This window comes from Drosophila bipectinata, chromosome XR (genome assembly GCF_030179905.1).
Source record: "Drosophila bipectinata strain 14024-0381.07 chromosome XR, DbipHiC1v2, whole genome shotgun sequence".
Classification (NCBI taxonomy): domain Eukaryota; kingdom Metazoa; phylum Arthropoda; class Insecta; order Diptera; family Drosophilidae; genus Drosophila; species Drosophila bipectinata.
The window spans coordinates 20012300-20039727 of NC_091735.1; the positions used below are offsets into that span (position 1 = coordinate 20012300).

The window sequence follows — 27428 nt, forward strand, 5'->3', positions numbered from 1 at the left end:
AATTTGCATAAAAATGAATAATTTGTATTTATAATTGAAGGCTAATCAAAAAACAGGTTTAAAAATGAATTTTTATATGTTGGCTAAAAAATAATTAAATAGCGATCGAAAAATAAAAAGCCTCCCCCACCCACTGTGCGCCTAGAAGAGGAGCCCCCATAAACAAAAAAAAAAAAAAAATAAAATCAAAAAAACAACAAAGTACGCAAAAAATAAAAAAATAAAAAAAAGAAGCAACAGAAACCAAAGAGGCAAGAAAAGCGATTACGGCAACAGGCGCTGCCAACGTCGCTGCCAACGTCAGCGCCAGCGCTGGCGCCCCCAAACGGTTGGCAGCGCTTTGGGCTCCAAAGCGATTTAGTTGGCCGTCGCTGCCCGAACGCGTCTCCCGTGCTATTTTCTAAACACTACATACATATACATTTTAATATTCCAACCGAATCATATAAACCAAATACACCCAAACGTATTTGTAATTATGTTTATATCTGTGTTACAATTTTACGATTGATTTGTGTTATAAAAAAATGTAGGAAAAAAAAAATACATCAGATATGTGTTGACAAAAAACTTAGATAAGAGACCAAAAGGCAGGAGGTGTTGCTCATGTCTTTGCATTTTCCGTTTTTCTGGCACTTTGTTTGGATACACTGCAAGAAATACAATGTAAACAAAAAATTAAATACACTATAAGATAATTTAGACATTTTGTAATAAAATGAATAACAAAACCGTAAACGAAATAATATTGAAATAAACTTTAAATAAAAATATGAAATCTAAAAGTGATTTAATACAAATCTAACAATTTTTTTCATGTGCATGAAATTATACATACAAGTGGAAAATAAAGAAATTCAACTACAGAAAAATACAAATTATTTTAATGTTTAAAATAATGCCACCCCGTGTATTAACCCAAGAATTTTTTTCTGTGTAGCACTCCCACGTAACCTAATGAAATTAAAAATCCAAACAAAATAAAACAAAAAGTGAGTGAAAATTAAAGAATTAAAACAAACAAACAAGTGATCATGGCCGGCGATGCAGAGAATAAAAGGGGTTATCGCACCATTTTCCGCAGTATTTCCCAAGTATTCTACACGAATACAAAAAACTCCAATCCCCAAAATAATAATAATATCAACAACCAAAACAACAACCTCAATGGTAGTAGCTTAAATATTGACAACAACAACGAGGGCATCGGGAGATTAACAGTCACGCTCACAAGTATAACACCACCCACAAATACATGGACCTCGACATCCCCCACGATATCCACATGTACTACGGATTCGATAACATCCTCGTTGGCATCGGCGGAGAATATATCCTGTCAGGAGTGCGATGATCAAAGTAGAGAAACGGATTCTCAAATAGATCAAGAAATTGAGGAAACCCTCTCGGATCTACCAACTCCCAATGATTTGGATCGTTGTGCTGTCAAAAATCTATCCGAGAATCAGAAATTACGAGCCAGTTCAATGCTGGACTTGACCTCCAATAATCGCAATCAAAGTGCCTTGAGGGTAAGTTTATATCACCATGATAATTACCAGGGGGGATTGCTATGTATATAATTAGGCGCCTGTCCAGCCATCCATCACAGACATCCATCAAAACCAAAGTAGTTTATAAGGTCAACAACAAAGAAGTAATCAACTTTGGAAAATTAACCTTAAACTTGCTTGTAAAGCTATTCCAGACTTTATGGCTCTATCTAAGATTTTTATTTGATATATAGAGTCAAAGGTTAGGGATTTTGAATATAATAAAGTGAATAATTAATATAGTGAATATAAGGATGATTTACATGCATATTATAAAGTTTTAGATATTTTAATTGATTTTTGGAATTATTACATAGTAAATCTCTCAAAGTACATAGAAGAACCAGTACCTATATAAAAAAAACCAATAAATCCACCAAAACCCTTCTTGAAAACCTCAAAATTGTGATATATATCAACAGCTTTCTATAAATTCCCTTATTTATGATCTTTAGATTAATTAAATGTCTTGAATGGACATACAAAACACACCTGTTTCTATTGCATTTTAAATTTCCCCCAATAGGCTTTATCAGTTTGATTTATCGCTGATTCATGGGGATTACCAAGCCCACTAAATAAAACTATAATTTTTGTGCTCCGTTGGTCTTTTATTGGAGGCTTCAAACGTGTATGTAAAGCCGTGTCCAAAAATTTGCATTCAGGGTGAAAGTTAAGTCCGAAAGAGCCCCCATAGCTGAAACTGGAAAAAGATACAGATACAATAGAGATAAATCTTGAGAGTTGATATCCAGTTTAAGAAGTCATTTTAGACTAAAGATTGCTTGGACGATCCGGACCAAATTATATCCTGAAAATATCTGGCCGATATTTATAATTACCCAAAAAAGGGTACCCCTTCGTTTTAATGATATTCTCTAAAATATCTGACAAACTTATAGAATCTAACGGCCAAGTTAAAGATGGCATTAAAGCTCTCCATGATTAAGATTTCCACTGGAATCTTGATGGCTATATCCAATAATTTAAAACTATGCTCTATGCTAGATTTTTCTATTGGTAGCGAAATGGATGTTTTTCATCGAAACAGATCCATCCATCCATCCAGCTCCTAAAATTAATCGATTTTTTTCGAACTCTCTGTTTGAACTCTTAAGCGATCAAATGCTAAACTTAGTATCAGTATCTTGTTGAATCAATTCGAATTTTGCAAGATACTAATTCGGGATTACTCATTTAAAAAAAACTATCGTAAAAATTAGTAAACAAAAATTTGATATTTTGTACCCCGATGTTACAACGCTTATGGACTTTATAAAAAACGGAATATTTGATCTGTACTTTTTGGCTTTGAATTGAATGCTTTTCGAATGCCTACAATTTGGAACTGGGTTTTGTGGGGTTTTGTAAGGTTACCGAACCGCATAGAGGTTTCTATTATTTGCCCAGTAAGCCCCCGCCTCTGTTACCACTTTTTGTTAGCCCCCCTTTTCTGTTTCTCTTTTTTTACGCCGCTTTTCTCCACCTCTTAACCCACGAAGTGCACTGATGCAATGGCAAATGCAATGTTTATTTTTTTCATTATCTTGTTTTTTGTTTAGTTTTTTTGTTGTTGTGTGCTTTTTTTTGCTTTTGAATCTGTGGACTAATTAACGGAAAAGCTTTGCGTTTTTTTATGGTTTTTGAAGGGTTTTATAGGAAAATTAGAAGTATGTTTGTATTTTTTATTGATTTTGTTTGATAGTTTTTGTTTAAAAAGGGCCTTTAGGGTGTTTTTTATGCTAAGTCCCTTACATTAAAAGCTAATGAGCTGAAAATTGGTATGCAAGCTGGTTTTTATATTACATAATTTATAATTTAAAATCAATATAATCAATTACCTATATCCTCCAAAAAAACTGATAAACTCAACCGTCATTTTTTAATTTAATAGGATGGTTAGTTCTATAGATAATAAGCTAAATTTTGGCACAAACACTTAGTGTTAAGTGATGCAATAAATAACTTGAAATGAAACAAATATGTTAATAATATCCCATCTAAAATACCCACCATTTTTTAGGTCTCTTCTTATTATTAAGTCAATTGCTTTGGCAAATTTCTCTACAATAATCGAGTGAGTTTATCATTTGGTTCGTTGACTGACAAATTAAACAATTTTGTCATCAGTCAACGGGCACAAAACGCGGTCACAGATAGAGAGATACATTCGTATTATTCATCATTTTCTCCCCGTGCTCTTGATTTATTTATGCATATCATTTTCTTGCTCTGATTTGCTCAAAACAATTTCTTTTTCTCTTTCTCTTACTCTTGTATTTTTTTTTAATCTTTAGTTTTATTTTTTAAATGCTATCAGAGCGGTAGCAATGGTGAATATAAAGTCTCCCATCTGATTGACACTTGAGATGACATTCTCATTTCAATGAGAATGAAAATGAAAACCAATTCCAGTTCCAATTTCAGTTTCCAATTTTTTTTGGTTTAACCCTACAAATGTGTGATTTCCTTTACACTTTTTTCTTTTTTAGAGAAAAGATTTCTTATAATCAAGTTACAGGATGTTTACAATCGGGATACTTTTGAAGTTTTACAGTTGTCTTTTAGTCGGTTTGGCTTATGATGATTAGTTGGATGATCTATCTTTTTAAATAAAGCGTTTAGACATTCCATAAGATATAAAAATACTTATATCTTTCAAATCTTGAAGGCTAAGCCTGAATGTTAAGACTACAAACCACCATATCTGCTTTTAAATTCCGAATTTCGTTTCCCTTTAAACTAATTACTTAATTTTATAATTATACATATATTCATTTAAACAAAAAACTTCTAATAAAAATTAATTGTGCCATTTAACAAGCAATTAAGTTTGTTCTTTGCTGCCAAATTAATCAGGCAAAAATGTCCATCGACATAATTGCCATTAAGGGTCATAAAAAAACACACACAAAAAAAAAAAACACATTTTCAAATTGTGATTACTTGTTGAGTTCTCTCTTTTTATCGCCAAATTGTTTAATTTATCAATTATTGACTAATTCCAGCGGATTAGATTTCATTGGCCAATATGCATACAGTATTTAAGCAGCTAATGAGTCACACTTATGGGCCAATAAAAAAATTTAAAAACCATTTAGAGAGTGTGACTCTTCCTCAGCCAAGAGCTGTAACCGAAGTCACCCAATCCCACCCCTTTATACCATATCCGATCCGATCCGATCCGAGGCTATATAGTGGCTGCTGTCGCGCTTAATAAAATTCATTAAAAACAAACAAAAAAAAAAAAAAAACTGAAAAAAACGAGACAAGACGCTCGGAGGCCCAACAACAATAATAATCATAAAGTTAATGGGAGGGGGGAAATAAACAATTCAGACACATGCAGCCTGCAGCATCAGAGAAGCCCATTTGGCGGGTAGAATAGCCAAAAAATATTAAGGATAATTTTTAAAAAATGTAAGAAGAATATACAAGCCCAAGATTCAGTTTATTCAATCAATTATATGCTTTTTGAGAGATGTATCTTAGGGTTTACCCTTTTCTTAGTTTACCATCTTCATATCCCATGATTTTTACAATTTTGAAAGGAGTTTCATTAGAAAAATTAAGCTTTAATCTGAAAATGGTTAAATCTAAAATGTTGGTGCAAATTTGACGAGAATCGAACATGAAATGGTTTAAGATATGCCTCTTAAGGATCGGATTCTAATTACAAGAGATATAGACATTTTGGAAGACCATATCCATAACCATGTTTCGCGCTTTTCCATTTCTAAAGGGCTTATACAAAAATTTGCAAAACTATACACTTGTTTAAAATACACTTGTTTAGAATACACTTGTTTAAGAAAAAATATTTCTAACAAATGTTAATGCAGATATATAAAGAATCGATCCACAAACCATTTAAGAAGCTTGACTTACAAACCACATTGTAGATTGGCAAATATTATGTCTTACCAGTGATAGTATTTCCCTTAAATCTTCAAAGATTTGATCTTTTCCTATAGTCTCTTCGAAAGAACAACTAGAAGTACATTTTTTAAACATTTTAGATTCAAAATTGTGATGCAGTATTAGGAAAAAATAATTAAATAATGGCTTGAGGCTCAGATACCTTACAATCTTATGAATCATAGAGTATTATTATAATAGAGTTTCTTTTGATAATTTGTATGTTTTAACAATAATTTTATAATGACAATTTTTTAGTTAGATTGTTTTTTAAGAGCACCTGTTTATTCTGATAGAATCTAGCTATTCTTTCTGTGCTTTCGCTTTCATCACCACTTGCAGTCGCTGCCGCTGCTGGCGTCAGCGTCGGCTGCTCTGCTAGCGTAGCAGCCAACTCATTACCGACAAAAACACAAAAACATAAATGCTGCCAAAGACGCGAGTCTGGATCTGGATCTGGATCTGGACAGGGACATGGTTGAAACTGGGGGTTGTGGAGATATATATGGGAGAGAAGGGTTGGGAGGGGATGGGCGGCATGGACATGGACAGGGGCTATGAGCCATCAACCGTCAGCCATCATCCACGGGCCATAAGCGGTGGGTCACCCCTTTTTCTTTGCCGAAGACCCGCAGAAAAAGCCAAACCAAATATGAGGCGGGGTTATAAAAAAAAAAAATAATAATAAAAGACGGAAATTGAAAGCGAAAACATGAAAAATATGTTCTTAAGAAAATCGATGCTTTAGAATAATGAACTAGAGGTTACCCTGGAAATAACGAATTGTATATCGAAGAAGCAAGTATTATTGAGGTTACTTTTAGGAAAGGATAATTGTTTAAAATTTAAATTTAAATAATACATAGAAAAATTCGTCACTAAAATTTACATAAATCATACACATTTGGGTATGGGATTAGGTGAATGTGCATTCTTCACAGAAATCTAATCACTTTAAAACTTATATTTTTATTAAATTATAGAATATACAATTCTAAATATACAATAGAATATTCTTAAAAATAATTTGTAAGTTTATTTAATGATATCTAAAATATTTTCCAATATTAAATATTAATAATATCCATTTTTTACAAAATCTATATTCCATTTAGTATTATGCTACACAGAAGAATTCTGCCAACATTGTTTGGCCACAAAGTCTGAATGCATTTCTTTCTTTTATTGTGTGTGCTAGTTGTATCTGTATCTATGTATGTATTGGTCTGTGTATCTGTTGGATACATTTGAAACTGACAGCAGCAAAAACAACAACAACAATTGTGTTCATTGTGCTTAATTAATTTAGTTCAAAGATCAAGCGACCATAATGTTGGAACATTCGACTGCATTGCGATTCCTTCAGCGTTTTCTTCTCAATTTTCTACTGATTGTGATTCTCATTTCTGTTTATTATTTTCCATTCCCCCCTTTTAGATGCAGATGCATCCGTCAGATACATAGATGTATTGTATATTGGGTGCCCACATATATTCTCCCTATTTTCCATATAGATTATATAGGGTCTGACAAATATAAACTTTGATGTTTGCCCAACCTCAGGGAAATACCTCAAATATCGGACACTTGCTTGGACGCTGGGACGCAAGTTAAATACAATATAGAGCTGGGAACTTGTTGACTTTTTAGAAGACAATGGAGGGCAGTTGAATAGGTTTCTTTTTATACATATCAAAATATTTAGATTTACAATTAAAAGGATCTTAAAGCCTCAATTTAAAGTATCAAATATAAGACTAGTTATGATGATTAATATTTAAGAACTATCTGTTTCTGGTTTTAGGAACTATCTTTAGAGAATATATATTTAAAACTGAATTTATAATGTTTTCATAATATTTTTAGACAATAATTTTAGTTACAAACCTTTGATTTTTTATAAGAAAATCATTTTTCTAATAATTCTATTGAAAACCGTTCAAGGACCTCTTTTTTTGAGTTATCTAAGTTGTATTTAAAAACTACATTTCTGTTATTTGTCAACTAAATTTGTGACCTCGCTTTCATAGTATTTCATACAAAGTACAGTTCCCATTTCCATATCTCGAATCGCTTGCAAAAATTATACTTATAAAAGTAAGTATTAGGCAAGTATGAGTTTATTTCTTAAGTATCATGAGCAGTGATATAAAATATATATATACTTGAACTGGGTTTTAATATTTATCATTTGTATAGTATATATTATATATATATTATATATTCTTGTGTAACTCCCATGGCCAACCCCCTGTTTTTGTAACCCCACCCTGTCCAAAGTTAGGGTCCCCACCGCCCTTGGAAATGCTCTCGATATGCTTAATTAGGCAACGGGCGTTGGGTATGAAAAGCGTCTTTCATTCGTTGCCACGCCCCATGCGGCATGCCGCACTACCCACTACCCACTGCCCACCTCCCCCTCACAAACACACATAAAGGGTGTGAGAGAGAGAGAGAGAGATGGGCAAACACACATGTTGCCCATGTTCCATTACAAACATGTGGTTCTCGATTCACGATTCTCGGGGGATCGGTTCCGTTTCATTCTCCATACTCCCCAAAAACACTGATCTCTGGAAGGCACTAGTCAGCAGGGTAGTGGTTTATCTTTATTACATTATTGATGAAAATTAAAGGTAACCAAGTTAAGAAGAAAGGGTCAATGATATAGGCTAACTTAGTCTAATAACATTCAAAACAAATAATATTTTTCAGATATAATAGAAAACTTAGCTTAAAACTTACAAAAAATAAAGTGATTCAATTAAAATTATTAAAAAATACGATTACCTCGAGATTTTCAGTTCTCGAACATAAAAATTTACAAAAAGTATAGAATCTTATGAAATTTTTTATAAAAATATAAATATCTGAAGATTCAAAATTTTCAAACCCAAATCTTTGAGACCCCTTAGGACCTAAACCCATTTTTTGTAGACTAGTGTTTGGAGTGCTCGACTTCTCGATGTGACCGGAGGTCGGCATCCCGCCATCGCCATCGCCATAGCCATAGCCTCGCTTTCGACGTCGGCGTCGCTGCCAGCGTCCGTAGCTCTGCCGGCGTCGACGTCGACGTCAGTCGCCACCCAAGAAAAACTGCTCGGCGGCATCTTGAGTTCAATTTCAGTTGATATTCTGTTAAATTTGCGAACGCGTCGCGCCTGCAGCTCTAGAATCCACTCTCCACTAGTCTATATAGACTCTATATAGTAAATCCGATTTCGTAATAATATCGCAGGGCACAAAAAAAAAATAGCAACGAAAAACCAAAGCCCAGCCTTATCAGTGAACTCCAATTTGAATCCAAGTTTTGTTTTTGTTTGTGTGCTGGTTTTTGTGATTAATATTCAAGAATGAAATTCCTGAAACTATCCCCCTGGAATCACTGGATCAATGAAATATATAACTACAATATATAAAACAGCAGATCTATTGTAAGAGAGATAAACCTAGAATGATAGAGAGACAGAGAGAGAAATAGTGATATGAATAATGTGAGATAATACTTAGTGGAACATAAATGGGAAAAACAAGCGGGCCAAGTCCCGCTTTATTCATATATTATATATTTTCCATTCAAGTCTGTACTCTTTTTTTTTTGTTTTATTTATTAGTAAAATGCATTCATATATATATATTTCAATTACTCTGTAAACAGTCGTCATTATTCATGCAAAAGGCCACAAAGTAATGAATCATCGCCATAGTCAGAAATCCGTAGATAATTTACAAGCCTCAGTTTTCCCAAGCAAAAACTCATTCAAGGCTTTAAGTGCCTTTTAGTTTGGGATCTCATTGTTTGAAGAGTTTTTTCGTTGTTTTCTTCAGAAAGCCTGAAAGTAGGCTAGTTGGAATGGTGGTTGAGTGGGCTACATAAGACTGTTGGTGTGATTTTGATTTATTTATAAATTATTAGTATTAATGTGAAGTACAAAGTATGGTACATATTTAAATGATCTATCAGCAAAATTTGTTCTGGCTTCTGACTGAGAGTTATTAGTTATTAGATAAAACATCATTTTTCTAGTTTTAAACTAAGTTTAGAAACTTACACTAGTATTAAAATAAGATTTAAATTCAAGTTGTTGTTAAGTAAAACGTATTATACCTTATAAGTTAGAATTTCTAATTATCTTGGCGGCTTAGTTTCTTCAAATAAAGTTTAAAATATTAAATAGAATTGAAAGAATGTTGGAATAACCTTTTAATGTTGTTGGAATTGGTGGATAACCTCTCTTATACAAGTAATTTGCCTAAAAGTAATTTAATAGTGACCTGATGACTTTATGTTCATAAATATTCGAAAAACTCCCCCATCCAAGCAATCTATGCATTCCACAATTTGAAATTTCTGAATCGCAGCAATCCATGAAACCCAAAAAATGTCGACCTTTGGAAACCAGACTGGGCTAGGAATCAGTTTTAGTTGAGCTGCAGTACGAGCAGGACTGAATATAAAAAAATAAAATATTTTTTTATTTTCTTTTTTTTTTTTTGACCGAAATAGAATTTTAATCCAAATTCAAGTGAAAATTTAATCCAACGTTTAAATTAAGTACTCAATAAAGGAACCGTAAGTATAAGGTGAAAAATAAATTATATAAAATGGAAATTCAAATACAGTATGGTGGTGCCTAGGATCCAATCCGTAGAACGAACATATCCTGCTGTGGAAGCAGAATTATATATATAGGACCTTGATATATATATAATTGTTGAAACATGAACAAGTTGAGTGAACAACACAAAGCCGAATTACAAGAAATTTATGCACTACTTAACAAGAATAATACCGGGACTATAACCATCGATGGTCTGGATGCCGTAATGCAGCAACTCGGACGGAAGGCGACTCATGCCGAACTCCAGGACATGCTTAGGGTGGTCGAGACGGATAAAGATGGAGCCGTGGACTTTGATCGATTCTGCCGGATGATGGTCAGGGCGGAGCGAGAGGAGCAGCTGCGCGAACTATTCGAACGATTCGATCGGAACGGCGATGGTGTCCTGTCGGCCGATGAACTTTACCAGGCACTGGAAGACATGATTGGCGAAGAACCTGATCTTGCCACCGTTCAGCAGATGATGCATGAAGCAGATCGCGATGGGACCGGTCACATCTCCTACGTCAATTTCATTGAAATGGCCCTCAAATACCAGAAGAACTAATGAGCAAACCATCTACCATGCAATAGAGTTATAAGAGATTATAATATCCTCATTCGTTCCTCATCCATACTTTGGGGGCCAGAGCTGAATCGTTGCGTACGGGATGGCCTCAAGGATTCACGGATTAATCGTCCTACCAGAAATCCGCCAATTTCACACTATCTACACTTCCAACAGTATCTACACTTCCAACACTGGCTTTAACTCAACACATGTACTCCACCCTGGTTGATGGGGATGCCCAAACACCCTCGTTATATATTTTGTTACTTCTGCCAAATGCCTAATACCATGATTGCCAAAAATCCAAAAGGTTACTGTTTCTCACTGGGGGGGAAATGGGTTTTTTGAATGCTTACAGTGCCGATGTCCTAGACCAAAAATATGACTCATAAAGAATGATTTTATGATCTCTTAGCCAGATAAAGCGCGATTCTCTACGCCACTTAGCCTGATCAAGAGATTAATGGACAGACGTCGACCCTTGTTTCTTGGCACCTTAACTCCATTAGGGCGCCTCCGGCTTTGGGGCCTGACGTTTTGGATAGCTGGACACTGAAGGAAAAATTTTATCAAATATGTATGCTTTTATTTTAATAAATAAAATAATATGATGAAAATTTCCTAGCCTACTCAGGAGTTAAATAAAGTAGTGTATTTCCTAGTGTTCCTAGTAGGGTTTTATTTCCTATCAGTGACTTGATTGTTACTTTGGGAAGAAAAATTTATCACAATCAGCTTTAAAAATTCCCAATGAATATTAATTTATTATAATAGTCATACATTTTTTTTCTACTTCGGTGATCACTAATCTTTTAAAAATAGTTATAGACAAAAAAAAAGAGGAATTTTAATTTTTTTTAAGTCTTGAACTGAATTTTTTTACTTTAGGCGGAAAACTAAAATCTCCTGAGGTTATCATTACAGCTTAATTAATATATTAAATACTAATTCTTCGGCTATATACATAAAGCAGCCTTCTCGCTCTTCTATGCCTGCAGTTCGTTACCTACGTAAACTGCCGTACCCAGTGATATAGTTATATTTTAGGTATCTAAATACGTCCTAGCCAAAATAAATATATGTATATATTTAGCAAGACTTTTTCTTACATATTTGTCTTTTTTTGTACTAGTACTAGTAATAGTAATCGAGTGTTTAATAATAATTCTAAGCTAGAATAATATAAACTTTTTTCTGGGCCGGCCCTTTTAGATAGCTCTACACTGGGGGAAAAATACATAAATATAACAAACAATTTAATCATTTAAAAAAAATATATAAAATCTTTATGAAGCTTGAAGAAAAAGAAATACAATAGTAGCCACAATAATTATTGTTTTTAAATGATTTCCCAATAAATCAGTAAAATAAAGTTTTTATAAATTTGTATAAAAAATCTATAAGCAATTAAATGTATTTTAGAATATTTCCTCCATTAAAAGTGATACACACATTTCGACAAGTGTATTTTATCCACATTCCGTGGTGCACATTCCATTTACCTGGCGGCACCTGTGTGGCGTAGGTGAGGAAGTCGGCCAGCGTTACACAATTCTCGGCTGGCTAACCTGTTTCTCAGTCTTTCATTCTCAGGGCTTTCTCAGGGGATTCTCCTACGTTTCGCGCCTCTCTTTGGCGTTTAATTTGAATTTAAGACTCGGGGAGAGATCAGGGGACTGGGAGACTGGGGGACTGGGAAGACTGAGGGGTCTCGAGGCTTGGGGAGGGGACACGCCTCTTAAACCGACATGGTTTGGTGGACTCGACCGATGATTCATCCAATACCCATCATCATTGTCGGCGTCGTCATCCGAAACAAAAACAACAAATATCAAAAAAAACACAAAGCACTTTGAAAACCAGTAACCAAAAAAATAAAAATTAAAAAAAGAATGCTCGAACCAGAAGAAATGCAAACAGTTAATGTTTTTTAACCCTCGAGCAGTGATTTGGGCTTTTATGTTTTTTAGCTGCAGGCTAGCTATTCATTAATTAGAAGAAGGCATTTAATTTATAAAAATAAATGGGTGTTTTGAAAAATGATTTCAATTTATGTTAACCTTTAAGGGGCTTTGATGTGGATTTTTAGGATGTTTAGCTTCTTTTAAATGAGATTAATAAATTAAGAATACATATATTAAAGATTTGTTAAGGTTTATGTGTATATAATATTCTTTTTTATAAATCCCAACATCAAGAATATTTGAAAATTTGAGATAATATTGTAAGTATCTTGAGATACAATTAACATCTTGTAGAAAATGGATTTTTGTGCATTTTTTATTTTTGTTTAAGCTTATTAAGAACAATATTGATTACTCTTAAGATTCTACTTTAAATTATTCTTCTAGAGATAATTTTGGTGTTTAAAATATATGTTAATATTGATTTATTGTCAAACATAACAGATTTCTTAATTTCCAACTAAAGCTTAAATCTGTTTAAGTATTTTTAACAAAGAAAATTATATTATGGAAATTGAAATTATTAATTTTTAAACAAAAGAAAAATAATATATTATTTATTATAGAAAAACAGTCTTTGAAATAAGAACCAAAATCTGTACAAAACCAGCCTCCAAAAAATATCTCAAGTGTCACATTTTTTTTGAAATACAATCGGTTGCATTTTAGCCCACCCCGACCACCAATGGGTTAAGCTGAAGAAAAGATATTCCAATTGGAAGTGGAATGACTTGGGCCAATTGAGTGCAGAGTGCAGCGACTCTTCAGGGTGTTGCTGTGTGTACTAGTGTGTGTCTGTGTGTGTTAGTTGGGGTGAGAGTAAGATAATGAATGTCGGTGCAATTGAGATAGAGATACAGATACTCGGGCTTGAGCTTCAAACAAGAAAAAAAAAAAACAAAGTGCAGTTCAAACATCTCACAGTTCAAACTCTCTCTCTCTTCCTCTTTCTCTCTCTATGTATGTATTTGTGTGTTTATTTTCCTATCTGTAAATAATTATTCCATTTTCTCATAATTTTCTCACTTAATATTGAATTATGACACAGCAGCATGCGATAAGAAAACGAAAAAGAGTTGAAGAGCTAGAAAGAGAGCCGGAGAAATGCCCCAACAGCAGCAGCAGCAGTTGGAAGAAAGTCTTCCGAATGGATCGGCGGATATTAACGACAACTTCCGGTTGGGGGAGGAGTCTTTGCACCACATCTACGAGAATCTTCCAGCGGAGAATTCCACGTCCAGAAAGAGTCATCCGATCCCCGAGCTGAGAAAGTACTTTCCCCGCGAGGCCATCTATGAGAATCTGTGTCGCGGCTGCGGCTACGGGGTCTTCGCCGCCCAAGGACGATACTGTCATTTCTGTCAGTGTATCGTAAGCGGCGGTGTGGTGCGAACTCAGCCCACTTCCCCGCCACCGCCTCCCCCGCTCTTAAAGGACTCGAGAGATAGTAATATCTATGAAAATATCTGTGAGATATGCCGGGGAATATACAGTGACAACGAAAAGTGCGAGTGCCAACGGGGGGGAAGGGATACTCCCACCTCGGCCACGCCCTCTGCGCCGCCCACGCCACCCACTACCGGCAAAAGCAAGTCACGCACTCTCTTAAACTATTCGAAGTCCAGTGCCGCGACCTTGACCCGTCTCTTTGGCTCTCTTAAGCAACTGAATCGCTCGGCGTCGCTGCAGCGCAGGATCTTCCAGAAAGAGGCCAAAGAGCGGGAGAAAGTTCGCGCCCCGGCCGGGGGATCCCTGGAGATCATTCACAATGTGGACGAGGTCTTTCGCACCCAGGAGACCTTCGACATGCAGAGGATCTGCGAGCTGAAGAGCCAGCTTCAAAGCAGCCAGAGCGATCAGCACATCTACGGGCGCGTAAGAGAGCCCGAAAGAGAGCAGCGCAAGAAGCCAAGGATTTCGCGCATGCGCCTGCTGCAAATCGAACAGGAAAGTGATCTAGATCAGGAGCAGGAGAGCGTCGAGGTGGCATCCTTGTACCTCAACGAGAGCGTCTGCCACTGGATGACGTCACTGCGCAGTCAGGTCCATCACTACGACGAGGGGGCGTGGCAGCAGCCCAAGAGTGTGCCGGCCTCGTACCAAAGAGAAAGGGAGTGGATGCAACAGGACGAGGAGAAGGAGAATGTGATCCTGCGAAGAACCAAAGAAGATAGCGACAAGCTCGATCCGGTGGATAACTTTAAGAGGAAGCTCCGGCTTAAGAGAGAGCCCAAAGAGAGGCCGGAGGAGCAGCGTCGATGTGCCGTTACACCGGATCTGGTTAGTGAGTTTCTCAGCAACCTCCAAGACGATAAGAAGGAACAGGAAGAACTGGAGATTGCAAGAGTCCTGCCACCCACAACCACCATTCACTCTCTTTGGCAGCTAATGCAGGCCATTGTGTTCTCTTCGTCGCTGCATGTGTGTGTGCGTGGCTTTCTCACCAGCTATGACAAATCGTTGGCTCAATGGCTGTTTCTGCAGCAGCAGCAACAACAACCACACCAGCAACACCGACGCCATCACTCAACGATCGCCATGCGAGCTTATCTGAAAAGAGCGGGAAAAAGAGCTGCGGCAAAGAGAGCTGATCGTGAATCAGCGGGCAAAGAAACGGTGCTTCGGTTAGTCGCTCCGCCGACGCCAGAGAGTGACGACGTGTCTGCGGCGCTTCGTCGTCGGAAACGAAGCGAAGAGATCGTTGGCAAGCAAGGGGGGACAGCAGCAGTAGCAGGGCCAGTGATCGAAAGCGATAACAGCGGCGACGTTAAGAAAAACAATAACAGCGAGGACAGTCGAAGCAACAGCAACAAAAAGAATAACAGTGTACCAGGCGGCAGAGCTTTGATGGCAGCGCCAAAGACAAATGGCGAGGCAGAGCGCCCCAATAATAATAAAAACAACAATAACAGCAATGCAAACAGCACCACCACCGACAACAACAAAAGCTCCAGTGATGACAATGAAAGCAGCAGCAGCAACAATAACAACAACAATACGGGCAATTGCAATGTCAGCGAACAACAACAACAACAGCAAATCACACAGGTCAACACTCATTAAAAAAAAAAGCAACAATAGAAAAAAAAATATATTAAAATGCAAAACTAAAGCACTGAGAAAAAAGGTTAACAGAAAAAAGTTTCAAAAGTGTTTGTTAAAATAAGTGTGCCCAAAGTTGTATATTTTCAGAAAAGTATGGGCACACTAATGTATAATTACATTCAAAATTATTGAAAAATATTTGAAAGTGATACATTTTGCACAAAACATAAGTAAAACAGTGTGACCAGCTACTAAATTATGTAATAAATGGTCACGCTATTAACTAAAACTGTAGAAAAAGTGTCAGAAAATATTTTAAAAATGTTTTAACCTAAAAAATTTGTTTTAAATTATTATTTCATGGAATTTTTTCCCAGTGCTCTTAGTTTTTTTTTATTAAAGTTCGAAATTGATTAACGGTTTGTGTGCAAAAGGGTTGGCAATATACAGAATGTTATGGAATCATAAAGAAAAAAAACAATAACAATAACAAACAAAGTTATCTAATTAAAAACAATCATCAAACAATGCAAAAAAAAAAAAAAAGCAAAAAAAAGAAGAAATGGAAAAACAAAAAAAAAGCAATATGTGAAGAAAAACAAACAAGTCGGCAATGATAACAGAAGATAACCCTAAAACAATCAGCGTTCAATTAACGTTCTGCTTTTGTACCCAATTTTTTTACTGTGTGTTTTTATGTGTTAAAAATAAAACAAAGAAATCTTTAGTGATGACATTGGTTAAAAATAAAAAGGGGAAATTCCCAACAAAAACTCCCATTTGCCAGCCAAGTTTTCAATTTCAAATTTTCAAAAATGTTTTTTTTTTCAAATTTTTAAATTTTTAAAAATTTATAGAATTGCGTGATCAAAGTGCGACGTCCAGCCCCCAAAGTACCAGTACGTAATCCCACAACAGCCTTAAGCAAACCCCGTCAGGAGGAGGAATCCTCACCAAACGCAATGGATAAAGCCGATAGGACAAAAGGTGATCTGGATGTGGATCAGGTGGAGGAGGAGGAATCCATTTATCAACCGATTTGGAAGTTCAAGACCCTTGAACCCGATCAGGATATCATTCAGTCCCAGACCCTCGATGAGGAGGATGAAGACGAAGACGACGAGGAGGAGGAGGACGACGACGAGGATGAGGAGGAGCTGGAGCTGGTGGAGGACTACGACGAGTCGTTGCCCTCCGATGGGGATGCCGATGTGATGGCTCTCCAGGCGGCAGCCGTTTTTGCCGCCGGGGTGCGCCACAAAGTGTCCACGTCGACGCTTACCAAACGCTCCAAGCTGATGATGCCCACGCCCCTGCCTTCGCCCACCGCCTCCATGGACCAGGGGGCGTGGGAAACGGATGTGGAGTTCATGTACTCGAGGGAAGCGGATATGGAAGCCGAGGCGGATGAGGCCCTGAGCCTGGGCAGCACAGTGACGAATAGCACTGCCACCCTAGGCTCTATAAGTAGCCGGGGAAGTGCTGCTGCTCCTGGACTTGCACTTCCGGCTCCGCCACCTCAGGAACCGCCAAAGATCGTGCCCCTCGTTCATGACATTCTGCGGAACATCTGCATCTTCTACAGTCCCCGGGAGCCCATGAAGTACAGTGCTATCTTCTACGATTACCAGCGTTCATACGTCCATCAGAGGTTCATGACCCGTATCCGGCGACCTGCCCCACCGCCGCCCCCGCTCCTGCAGGCCGCACCTCCGCCTCCTGCTCCCCACACCGACGACAGTGGCTGCAGCTGCGAGGCCGAGGATCAGGAGGAGAATCATCGAATCCCCGTCTCCATACCGAAGCCCCTCAAGGAGGAGTGGGAGAGGGCGGTTCTGGCCGCTGGCGCGTTGGGCGGCAAGCGGGGTGTGGCTCCCCGGGCGGGTCGGAAGCTCAGGGTTCGCTCCAATGCTCGACTCCTCCTGACTGACTCGGTGCTGGCTTGGCGGGAACAGCTCCAGGATGTCAACTGCTGCGAGGACGAAGAGGATATGGTGAGTGGGATTATCAAAGGGGGTGTTTTTTAAGGGTATTTATTGTTTAATTAATGAAGTGTTTTTATATGAAGTGTCTTTTATATGAGACCTATTAAGAACATGTATGTATATATATTACATATTTAAAACAATTGATAGAGTATTATGTATAAGTTTAAAGCTACTATGTAGTTTTAGATCTGTAGGATCGTTACTGAAAATGATAATACCCAAGAGGAAGGGTTACAAGAATATACAAAGCAAAGTTGTAATTAAAAAGAATAAAAATTTATTTTTTAAATATGTGTATGTACAGGGATAATTGTGTTCTGTCTCATAAAGGTGAAGGTAGAAAGGCACCTTTAGTATATATACCTTTCCAGGCTCCTTTAGTATATACCTTATAGCATAAGGCTTTTCGTAAAAGGCTTATACCAATAGTACCTTTATAGTAGTACCAATAGCAATAATACATAGTACAAATAGCATAAGTATTTTATTAGTGTTTTACTTCAAATGACTTCTACGGCTTAAACTAAACCCAAAAAAACATCCATAATATAATCCTTTGTCTAAAAACCTATAAAAAGAACAAAAATAGTATTCTAAAAATATGAAACAATTTAGTTTTCAAGTCGTTTTTTCCAGTGCTTTCTTACATTCTCTTTGGGTTTCTTTTCTGTGGCCATTGTCTTCCACACATGTCACTTGTCGCATCAATTAAACCTGGCAAATGTATCTGTATCTTTTGTATCTTTCGGATCTTTTGTATCTGTGTATCTTTGTGTTTGTGCAAATTTGCAAATCGCAGAGTTTCATTGCAATTGTTTAAGCTGATCTATGGGAAAATGTTTTTTTGTTTGAGGGGGCCTTTTAGGGTGTTTTGTTTTGAGAGGGTTACCTAACTAGTAGTTGCATGAGAAACTATACTAGAACTACAATAAATTAGATAAATGAAAGGGGGAAAATAATTGGGTTTTATAGGTATTTTTATGAAGTAACATATTAAAAGAAAACATTTGTTTTAAATGGAAATTGGTTAAATTTTTTGATAGACTTGCCCTTACATTATAGTTTAGAGAGCATGTAAGTTTATATATTTTCCTATATATATTTTAAAAATCTACATAAGCACGTTTTCTGCTTTCTGCATAATTTATTTTTGATTTTATTTATTTTTTTTTATTTGCCTCTCACGTTTGTTGTTTTCTGTTTTCTGATTTCTGTTTGCTGCAGTTGCCGCTGCATGCGAAATTCCATAGAAATTCGCAGTGAGAGAGTTCAATCCCCCCCTACTTTTTTTATAACCCACAGCATGCCCCAACCAACCAACGCCTCTGTCTTTGTCCATAAGGCCCCCCCTCCCTGTCCTCGAAAAAATGTTGATTCACATTTTGCGTTTTCCCCTTTTTTTTTGTTGGTTCGTTCCCCAAACGACAATTATTTATTTATTTGGTATTTTATTTATTTTTCCCCCTTTTTCTCTTTTTTTTTTGCATATATTCTGGTAAATTATCTAACTGAGTCAAAGTTTGGTTTTTAGAAGTTTTGTTATTAGCTTTGTCACAAAAAACCGGTTTTCAAGAGAGAGTATGGGCATTTTATTGATTTTTATTCTGATATTTTCGTAATATCTTTTCAGAGTTTTATAAAATAAGAGTTAAATTATTTTTTAGCTTTTGAATATTTTAAATTTTAGTTTAATATATTTTCTTGCTATAGTTTGTATTTTCGGTTTTTTCCGAGTGTAGTTTTCAAGTCAATGTTTGATGTTCTTTCTCGTATTTATGTTATTCTCGGCAATTTCCTGCCTTCGTTCATCACATTTATCAGCATTTAATTGGTTAATCATTAGTCAAATATTTTTGTAACTTTTCGTTCTTGGAAATGTAAAAAAAAAGAAACGATTTTATAATCTTCAAGTCTCTGAACTTGAGCCTAAAAATATTATCACCTAACGGTTGAAAGAATAAAGAAAAACATGAAATTTTGATTTTTGGTGGCTTAGTTTTTGGTTTAAAATTTTGATAAATTAAAAGTCATAATACCCTTAAAATATATATATATTTTTTGTATTTTTTATCATCTTTTGAAAGTACTTTATGTTTTTTTTGAGTAATGCCTTGAATTTAAGATAAGCTCTTGAAAAATGTCTGGCTGTCAAAACTCAAGTGCTTGAAGCTCTAATTTTTGAATTTAGTTTCTTAAGACCTTTGTTTGGGTCGTACTTCATAAAACCTATATTTCAAAGCTCGGAATAAACTCCTGAAAAAACTAGCCAAAATCCATAACAACAAAGGTCAACTGTATTTGCCTTTGTTTGGTTTATTTCTCAGTTTTTATTTGTTTATTTTCTTTAGTGTTTTTATAGTTATTTTTTTGTTAGTGAATCATGTGGCCAACGGTAAGACAAATGTAGATACATAGATACTTGGATACATAGATACAGATACGCGAATAAAGCAAAGCAAACACATGTACTAGTCGAGGTCGTATCAATTAAATTGGTTTTATTTTTATTTTATTTGTGTTTTTTTTCTGGGGCTAGCACTCCCATAAATTTCCATTTCCACACACAGATATTTTTACGGATATTTACCCAAATGTTCCGTGTAAAATGAAATCGGGGCTTTTTTTTCAACGAAAATGTACAAAATCGAAACAATTCGTCCAAAACACTAATTGCTTCTAATCATTTCAAACGGCGTGGCTTGACTTTGCTGAAAATTATCAAGTGCTAATTGTGAAAATAATCGGGGGGAGTGATGGGGACTGGAAGGGGGGTCTCTATACAATACAATTATCGAAAAATCGAATTTGATATTCTGCTTTGGCTTTCGTGTGAATTTGTTTTTCTGTTTTTGGCCTACAGATTGATTTCACTCTTTCCATTTTTTTTTTGTTTATTCCACAATTTGAGTTTTTTTCTGTTTATTTAATTTGGCATAAACAAGGTTTTTAGCCGTTTCCGTTAGCCATTAAAATTGGTCAGTATTGTAAGAGAATTGGTTCAAAATATGACGGAACATTTAGGTTGCTAACTTGGTTTATTGTGAAATATTACATATTTTCTTCACACAGAACCATTACTTTTCCTTTTCTTTTTTTTCTGCTGAACAAATTAAATCATATGTGTTTGTAGAAAGCTTATATATTCCTAGTCATATTAGCTTACGTTATATGTTTTGATTTTCTGGCCGCCTAACATCTGTTTCAATAGACGCTATTCAGGGGAACTCAAGGTGGCACTTCAAGCTGCCACCTTTTACTTTTCACAAGATTTGCACTTATGGTGCAAATTAAATGTTTGGATATTAAATGACACATAAGTTTCAAAGAAAGCTAGCTAAAAAAAACTTTTTTTTTTTTAAATGGAAACAATCAAGGTTTTTTTTAAGTTTTAATTTAGTTTATTGGCGAAAATATGTTGAAAACTGAATGAATTAAAACTAATTAGTTGGGGATTTTTGCTCAATAGGGTGTTAAAATATTGGCATTTTAATACAAATATAATAATATTTATAATATATAAATTTTAGAATTAGACAATTATGCCTAAATCCATTGCTTCCTTTTTTATACCCTTGCAGAGGGTATTATAATTTTGTCCAAAAGTGTGCAACGCAGTGAAGGAGACATCTCCGACCCTATAAAGTATATATATTCTTGATCAGGATCACCTCCTGAGTTGATATGAGCATGTCCGTCTGTCCGTCTGTCCGTCTGTCCGTCTGTCTGTTTCTACGCAAACTAGTCTCTCAGTTTTAAAGCTATCGACTTGAAACTTTGCACACACCCTTCTTTCCTTTGCACGCAGTATATAAGTCGGAACGGCCCGGATCGGCCGACTATATCCTATAGCTGCCATATAACTGATAGATCGGAAATGGTATAACTTTGGTGTTTTTAGAGTTAGAGGGCTAAAAATTGACATGAGAGCTATTTTTGGCAAAATAATATGACATGCCAAATTTCATATGGATCGGCCGACTATATCTTATAGCTGCCATATAACTGAACGATCGGAAATGACCCAACTTTCGTGTTTTTGAAGATAGAAAGCTAGAACTTGGTACACATTCTATTTTTGGTCAGTTAATCCGACCTACAAAATTTCATTAGGATCGGCCGACTATATCCTATAGCTGCCATATAACTAAACGATCGGAAATGGTATTTGGTAGAAATATCAACTTTTGTATTTTTGAAGATAGAAGCTTGGGACTTTTTTTCTTTATGATGTAATCATAAGGATTGGCCAACTATATCCGATGTTTGCAATATATATCCGGTTTTAGCTGCAAGGGTATATCAACTTCGGCTCCGCCCGAAGTTAGCTTTGCTTTCTTGTTTTTAATACTACTAGAAAGAGTTTTCAAAATCTCTTGTCAGATTTCAAAGCATTTCTCACTTAGACATCTTTAAAGCCATTTTAAAATTTAAATATGAATCATTTTGAACAGTAAACCTAACACATTTTTAATGTTAATGTGTTAATTATTTAAAACTACAATTAACCTAAAATTTAATAACAATTGCTCCTTATATTATATGTTTTTTTTTTGTCCAAAGAGTTTTAGGGAGTGTTTCAAACAGAAATATGTCTTTAGGTTCTACCTTACAGAATGTTTGTCCTATATCATATTAATAGTATAATTACTCAATTTACGTTTATATAAAACGATAAACAAAACATAGATTATGCAATTCCATCAATATTAAAACTATAATAAGATTCTCTCTTGGTAATTTATTGAAACAAACGTTTTTTAAAAGGAACCATTTTCAAATAACAAGTACTTTGCTTCAAAAAAAAGAAGCATTTTATTTGGATTGAGATGATTAAATATAAATATTAATTACAAGCTTTCTGTATTAATTTTACTTTAAAAACATAATAGCCCTTGAAAGAACCTGAAAGCGATTCTATTTTGATACATTTTAAATTAGAAGATCTCTGTAATTACATTACATTTTAGTTAGATATCTCTTACATATCTTTAAATATGTAACTAACAATATAAATAAAATATATCAGGCCTTGTGAAAATATATGTGTACTAAGTATTTCTACTATACTATATAATGTAATACTATATACAAGTCCCATATTGATATACACAGGGTTTTATGGAGCACTTGTACTTTGGTTTAGAATATCCCCCCGATTGGCGTTCGGGGCTGTGTCACCGATAACCGGAGGATTTTGTTTATGTGGCTGTGGAGTAATGGCGCTGCCGCGGTGGTCTGGGGTGGTGCGGAGTCCCAGTGCCAGCTGGTGGGTAGTGGGTGGCGATCTACTAGTGGGCGCGGCAAAAGGCCTTAAATGCAACGGACCCAACACCTTGGAGAGCCATTCTGGGCTTAAACGTTATCTCGAGCACTTGCGATTATAGTTCTGGTTTTTCCTTAAATAAAAAATTAAATATTAAAAAAACATATTTAAAATTTATATTACAAATTTATTGAGAAAATATATTCCATATATATATTTTCATAGTGCAGTTCACACCATTTGAAATCAATTTCTTATCAATACGTTTATTTGTGTTTGTCGTGTTTTGCGGGTCTCTGTTTTACGTTTCGTTCCGTTCCGTCTTTCCGACCTTCCGTCCGGATAGATATAATAGAGTATAGCTAGAGCGAGAGGCTAGATAGTGTCGTCGGTAAAGATATAGAACGAACGAGCGATAACAAATGGCGTCCCGAGCAGCCAAGCAGCGCAGACAAACCACGGTAAGCGATGGCCTGGAACCTAGAGGGCACTACCATCTAGTTTCGTTTTTAAACTACAAAGTTAGTACTCCCTCCTCTAAATGTTAAAAGGGGCTAACGAATTTTAAATATCTCTTGAAATATAATGAAATAATTTGATACAATTTTTAACTATAGTTAAAATAAATTATAAGAACCTATTGAATTTTATAGAATTTCTAAAGTACAGTAAGTGGCAAAACAAGTTAAAGCTGATATTAAACTGGTTGTAAAACTAAAAATTATTTGTCTATAATTATTTAAGAAAAAAACCTATAAACTCCTTAAAAACCAGGGTATCATTTTTCCTTAAAAAAAAAATTAAAAAATAAACAAACGCAAAACACAATAAAACAACCTGACACGAAAAAGTGCAATTAATTTGCCGACTTTACTCCGATTGTCGGATTGTCTATCTCAATTGTGTTTAAACTAGCAATCGCAGAAATCTTCCCAAGAACAACACCACTCATTCGGACCCCCCTTAAAACCCCCTCTTAATACCTCTATAGACAACTTCCATGGATTTTACTCGTAACTTGCTTGAATATTTATGCGGATTGCGTGTCTCACTCTCATGTTCATGTTGTATCTTTGTATCTTTCAGATTGTGCCAGTGACTGACATTCTGCGGGCACAGCAGATCCAGGAGGACAATGAGGTGCAGCAGAGCCAACAGTCTACGATTCTCCAGCGCTTCAAGAGCGTCTCCATTGGCAATCTTCTGGACCTGCCCGGGGAGGATGACAAGAAGTCCATCAAGAATCGCATGCGCATGAAGTGTGAGTGTCTGCAAGTGTTCATAAAGTCTATTAAGTTATGGGTTTTTTTTTTTAAGTGCTGGGGTATATTATTTGGGTCGAAAAGTAATGAAAGATATATCTTAGGAGGTTTTTGAAGCGATTTATTATTATTATTTTTATTATAATGCGAGGAAAACCAATCTTTTTATTATATTTGATCATACTATATTTCTTATTTTTATTTCCTATATCTTACATTACAAAAAATATGTATATTAAAACAAAGCTTATATTTTACTTGAATTTAAGACTTTACTTAAAAAGCTTTGTTAAAAATTTTAAAATTCGATTTTTGTTAAATTATTGGCATTTTAAAATATCCTTGAATTATATTCAAAACTGGTACACAAAAGCTTTAAATTCGTATTTTTCTTTAATTCGATTGCAATTTTAAATAATTTTTGTTTACTAATATTAATAAAATTAAGTAAATATATATTACAAACTAGCTTTCAAGAAATTGTAATTACAACTCCTAAGATAGATCTATTTTAGATAGATCTAGAGCTGCTGGATAAAATTCCTTTTAATATTTCACTTTAGAACTTTTTCTTTTTTTAGCAATTTATAATACTTTTTAAGTATCACCTCTTTTGTTTAAATTTTTTTTTTTTGGCAAAATCGTAAGACTTTAAGCCCTCGTTTATAATGCAATTAAATGGTAACCAAATCCGCTTTGCTTTTGATGAAAAAAAGAAACTATCATTACTTTGGTCATCAATGAGTTTTTCTTTTACAAAAATAACCAATGAACCGGTTTAAACAGGGCGCCCGGCAGTCTGTGTCTTTGGGAATTTCTATTCCAAGTTTAAAAAATAAATGCAGGGCACTGAACAAAAGGAAGAGATATTAAAGGAAATTGAAAAAATTATATAGAAAGAAACTATAGGTTTGGTTTTAAAGAAAGTGCAACTGTGAGAAACTTAATAGAATTTTTAATTTAAACTCTTAATTTTTTTGTTAGCCAACAAATATTTTCTAAGCTGTATAGATGATTTTTTCGAGTGCCTGCCAAGTCAGAGCTTGTTGCCAGTTTGGCCTTTTAAGGTCGTTCGGCCCACACACAGAAAACCCAGTGACTGAGTGACTTCTGCTAAGGCTACCCAGTACAGTGAGGCCTCTATAAGAGGCATTTCCTATTATTAATGAGGCAGGTTTCACTTTGGTGGGGAATTCCTATAAAACTAACCACACACTCACTGCCTGCTGGCTCTCTTTCGGTTTCGGCTTGAATGCAAAAAATGCAAAGCGAGAAAATGATTCATGATCTTGCCCAAAAGGCAAGGAATTTTTAAAAGCGCAATAAACCGAATGAATGAATGATTGAGTGGCATATTGAGAGATTGACTTCGAGAGCTTTGCGTGGGCTCTGACCAAAAAAAAAAAATAAAATATTAATTCATACGCAATTTGTTGTGATTGAAAGTCGGGAGTGTCTCTCAGATAGTTTTGATTTGGATTCCGATTCAGATTTCTACATTTAAGTTTTATATATAGTTTTACACACAAATGTCGAAAAATTCCATGGGCATAGCCCTCATCGATAGACGTTTGTCGGAATGTGGGTTTCAGCCCAAAATATTATACTATTTAAGCCATAAATGAAATACAAATTTTTATTAATAAATTTCTCATTCCATACTTGGCGCCCCGTGACTTCGACGAATAAATTATTGCAGTTGCCGTCAATAGCAATGTGTTTCGCATGTAAGTAATAAAAATTGCTTAAAAAATATGTCATTAAATAAATATATTAATATATGTACTCATTTTTTTAGTAATCGCTCGCCGAAGAGCGAAAAGAAATCCCGTCAGCGTCGCGGCCAAGTTACCAGCCTGTATCTGGATGAGCAGCAAAAGTATCCTTTATTTTCGGCTCCTTTGAATGCTTTGGAATTGAATATGACGGATCATCCGAATGTTCCCCGTTTCGTGGTGGACGTTTGTGCCTATATCGAGAGACCTGAGTGCATCGAACAGGACGGTCTCTACCGTGCCTCGGGCAATAAGGTTTTGGTCGATGAACTGAAGAAGAAACTGACCCACATCTATGATCCGCGTTGGCTCCAGACCGACGACATCCATACGCTGACCAGCCTGCACAAGCAGTTCTTCCGGGAGCTGGCCGCTCCATTGATCACCCAGGAGGCCTACGACCGTCTGGGCCGTAATCTCTCCGACGATGCCGCCATCGAGCGCATGCGTATCGCCTTTGACGATATGCCGGAACCGAATCGCTCCACTCTACGCTTTCTCATTCAGCACTTGACCAGGTGAGGAACTATTTCTTTGAAATAGACAAATTATTCAGTTTAAAAATAAAGTTACTTATCTTTCTTTATAATTTTCCAGAGTGGCTGCTGCCAGTGGCTCCAATCGTATGCCGTCCACCAACCTGGCCATCGTCTGGGGTCCTTGCCTCTTGAGTGCCAACCAGATCCAGCTGGATATCGGTCGCATGAATATGCTAGCCAAGGTCCTGATAGAGAACTATGATCGCATTTTTCAGCCCGATAACGAGCGTCTTGTGTGCTAAACATATATCAGCCTCCTGCTGCCACGCCCCTTTCTATAACATAACATTTAGGTGCCTCAAAAATCACATCACAAAACAAAAGAAGAAACCCAAAAACTCACCATCCACCACGCTTTCCATTTTATTTTAAACATTTTTTTTGTGTGTCTTTATGTCAGCTTTAATTCGATGTCTTTTTTTGTTCACTAATTTTAATAATTTTTAATAATTCTTTTTAAAAACTTATTTATTCATTGGAAGCATACAATCATAGATCATGAAAATACTTACCAAAAAGACAGTAGACTAAGTTAACACTAAAGAAAAGCAAAGAAACTGCTAATAGTATAACATTAAAGCTGCGTGGCGGTACAGTGAGCACTGCCTGTGGCGGACCCCAACAAATATTAGTGAAACATGACGATATATTCACTCTATTAAATTTTTTTTTTGTCTAAATATCATATGTGAAAAGTGATATTCGTTGCAATGCGGGAGTCCTTGTTTGGCAAAAATTGCAAAAAAACTGAATAAAAATATTAATATATACATATATATGATATGCATTATATGGATAAAAACCAGTACAGTAGATAGGCTACATGTATTTTTTTTTTTTGTTACGAAATGCTCGGATTATAAAAGCCAAAAACATTGTATAATTTCTATCTCAATAAATAAATGGAGAACATTCAAAATGTAAATTAAATGGTTGTTTTAATTGTTTA

The 27428-nt window shown here is 35.6% G+C and overlaps 2 protein-coding genes across 4 annotated transcripts; both read left to right on the plus strand.

Annotated features, from left to right (window-relative positions):
- Window positions 1-366: 366 nt before the first annotated feature.
- Window positions 367-27400, plus strand: RhoGAP18B (Rho GTPase activating protein at 18B). 3 transcript variants are annotated; one of them, XM_017232612.3, is made up of 6 exons: window positions 13656-15655; window positions 16510-17646; window positions 23990-24164; window positions 25865-25892; window positions 25964-26458; window positions 26538-27400. In XM_017232612.3, exons 1-6 carry the CDS (start codon window positions 13712-13714, stop codon window positions 26719-26721), a joined length of 3963 nt encoding a protein of 1320 aa, XP_017088101.3. In that variant the 5' UTR covers window positions 13656-13711; the 3' UTR covers window positions 26722-27400. The 3 variants fall into 3 exon arrangements, with proteins under 3 accessions (XP_017088102.2, XP_070139049.1, XP_017088101.3); XM_017232613.3 differs by lacking the exons at window positions 13656-15655; window positions 16510-17646 and adding an exon at window positions 367-1532 and having other exon boundaries at window positions 26538-27394; XM_070282948.1 differs by lacking the exons at window positions 23990-24164; window positions 25865-25892; window positions 25964-26458; window positions 26538-27400 and adding exons at window positions 8754-8905; window positions 22753-22959.
- LOC138925561 (calmodulin-like) lies at window positions 9889-10952 on the plus strand. The gene is made up of 2 exons (XM_070276326.1): window positions 9889-10044; window positions 10110-10952. Exon 2 carries the CDS (start codon window positions 10194-10196, stop codon window positions 10638-10640), a length of 447 nt encoding a protein of 148 aa, XP_070132427.1. The 5' UTR covers window positions 9889-10044; window positions 10110-10193; the 3' UTR covers window positions 10641-10952.
- Window positions 27401-27428: the final 28 nt, after the last annotated feature.

Bases quoted from the DNA above. Each gene is read 5' to 3' on its own strand.
- LOC138925561 (XM_070276326.1), top strand. From the start codon at position 10,194: ATGAACAAGTTGAGTGAACAACACAAAGCCGAATTACAAGAAATTTAT.
- RhoGAP18B (XM_017232612.3), top strand. From the start codon at position 13,712: ATGCCCCAACAGCAGCAGCAGCAGTTGGAAGAAAGTCTTCCGAATGGA. The intron at 17,647-23,989 runs GTGAGTGGGATT...TGTATCTTTCAG, and splicing joins GCGAGGACGAAGAGGATATG to ATTGTGCCAGTGACTGACAT. The intron at 26,459-26,537 runs GTGAGGAACTAT...ATAATTTTCCAG, and splicing joins CTCATTCAGCACTTGACCAG to AGTGGCTGCTGCCAGTGGCT.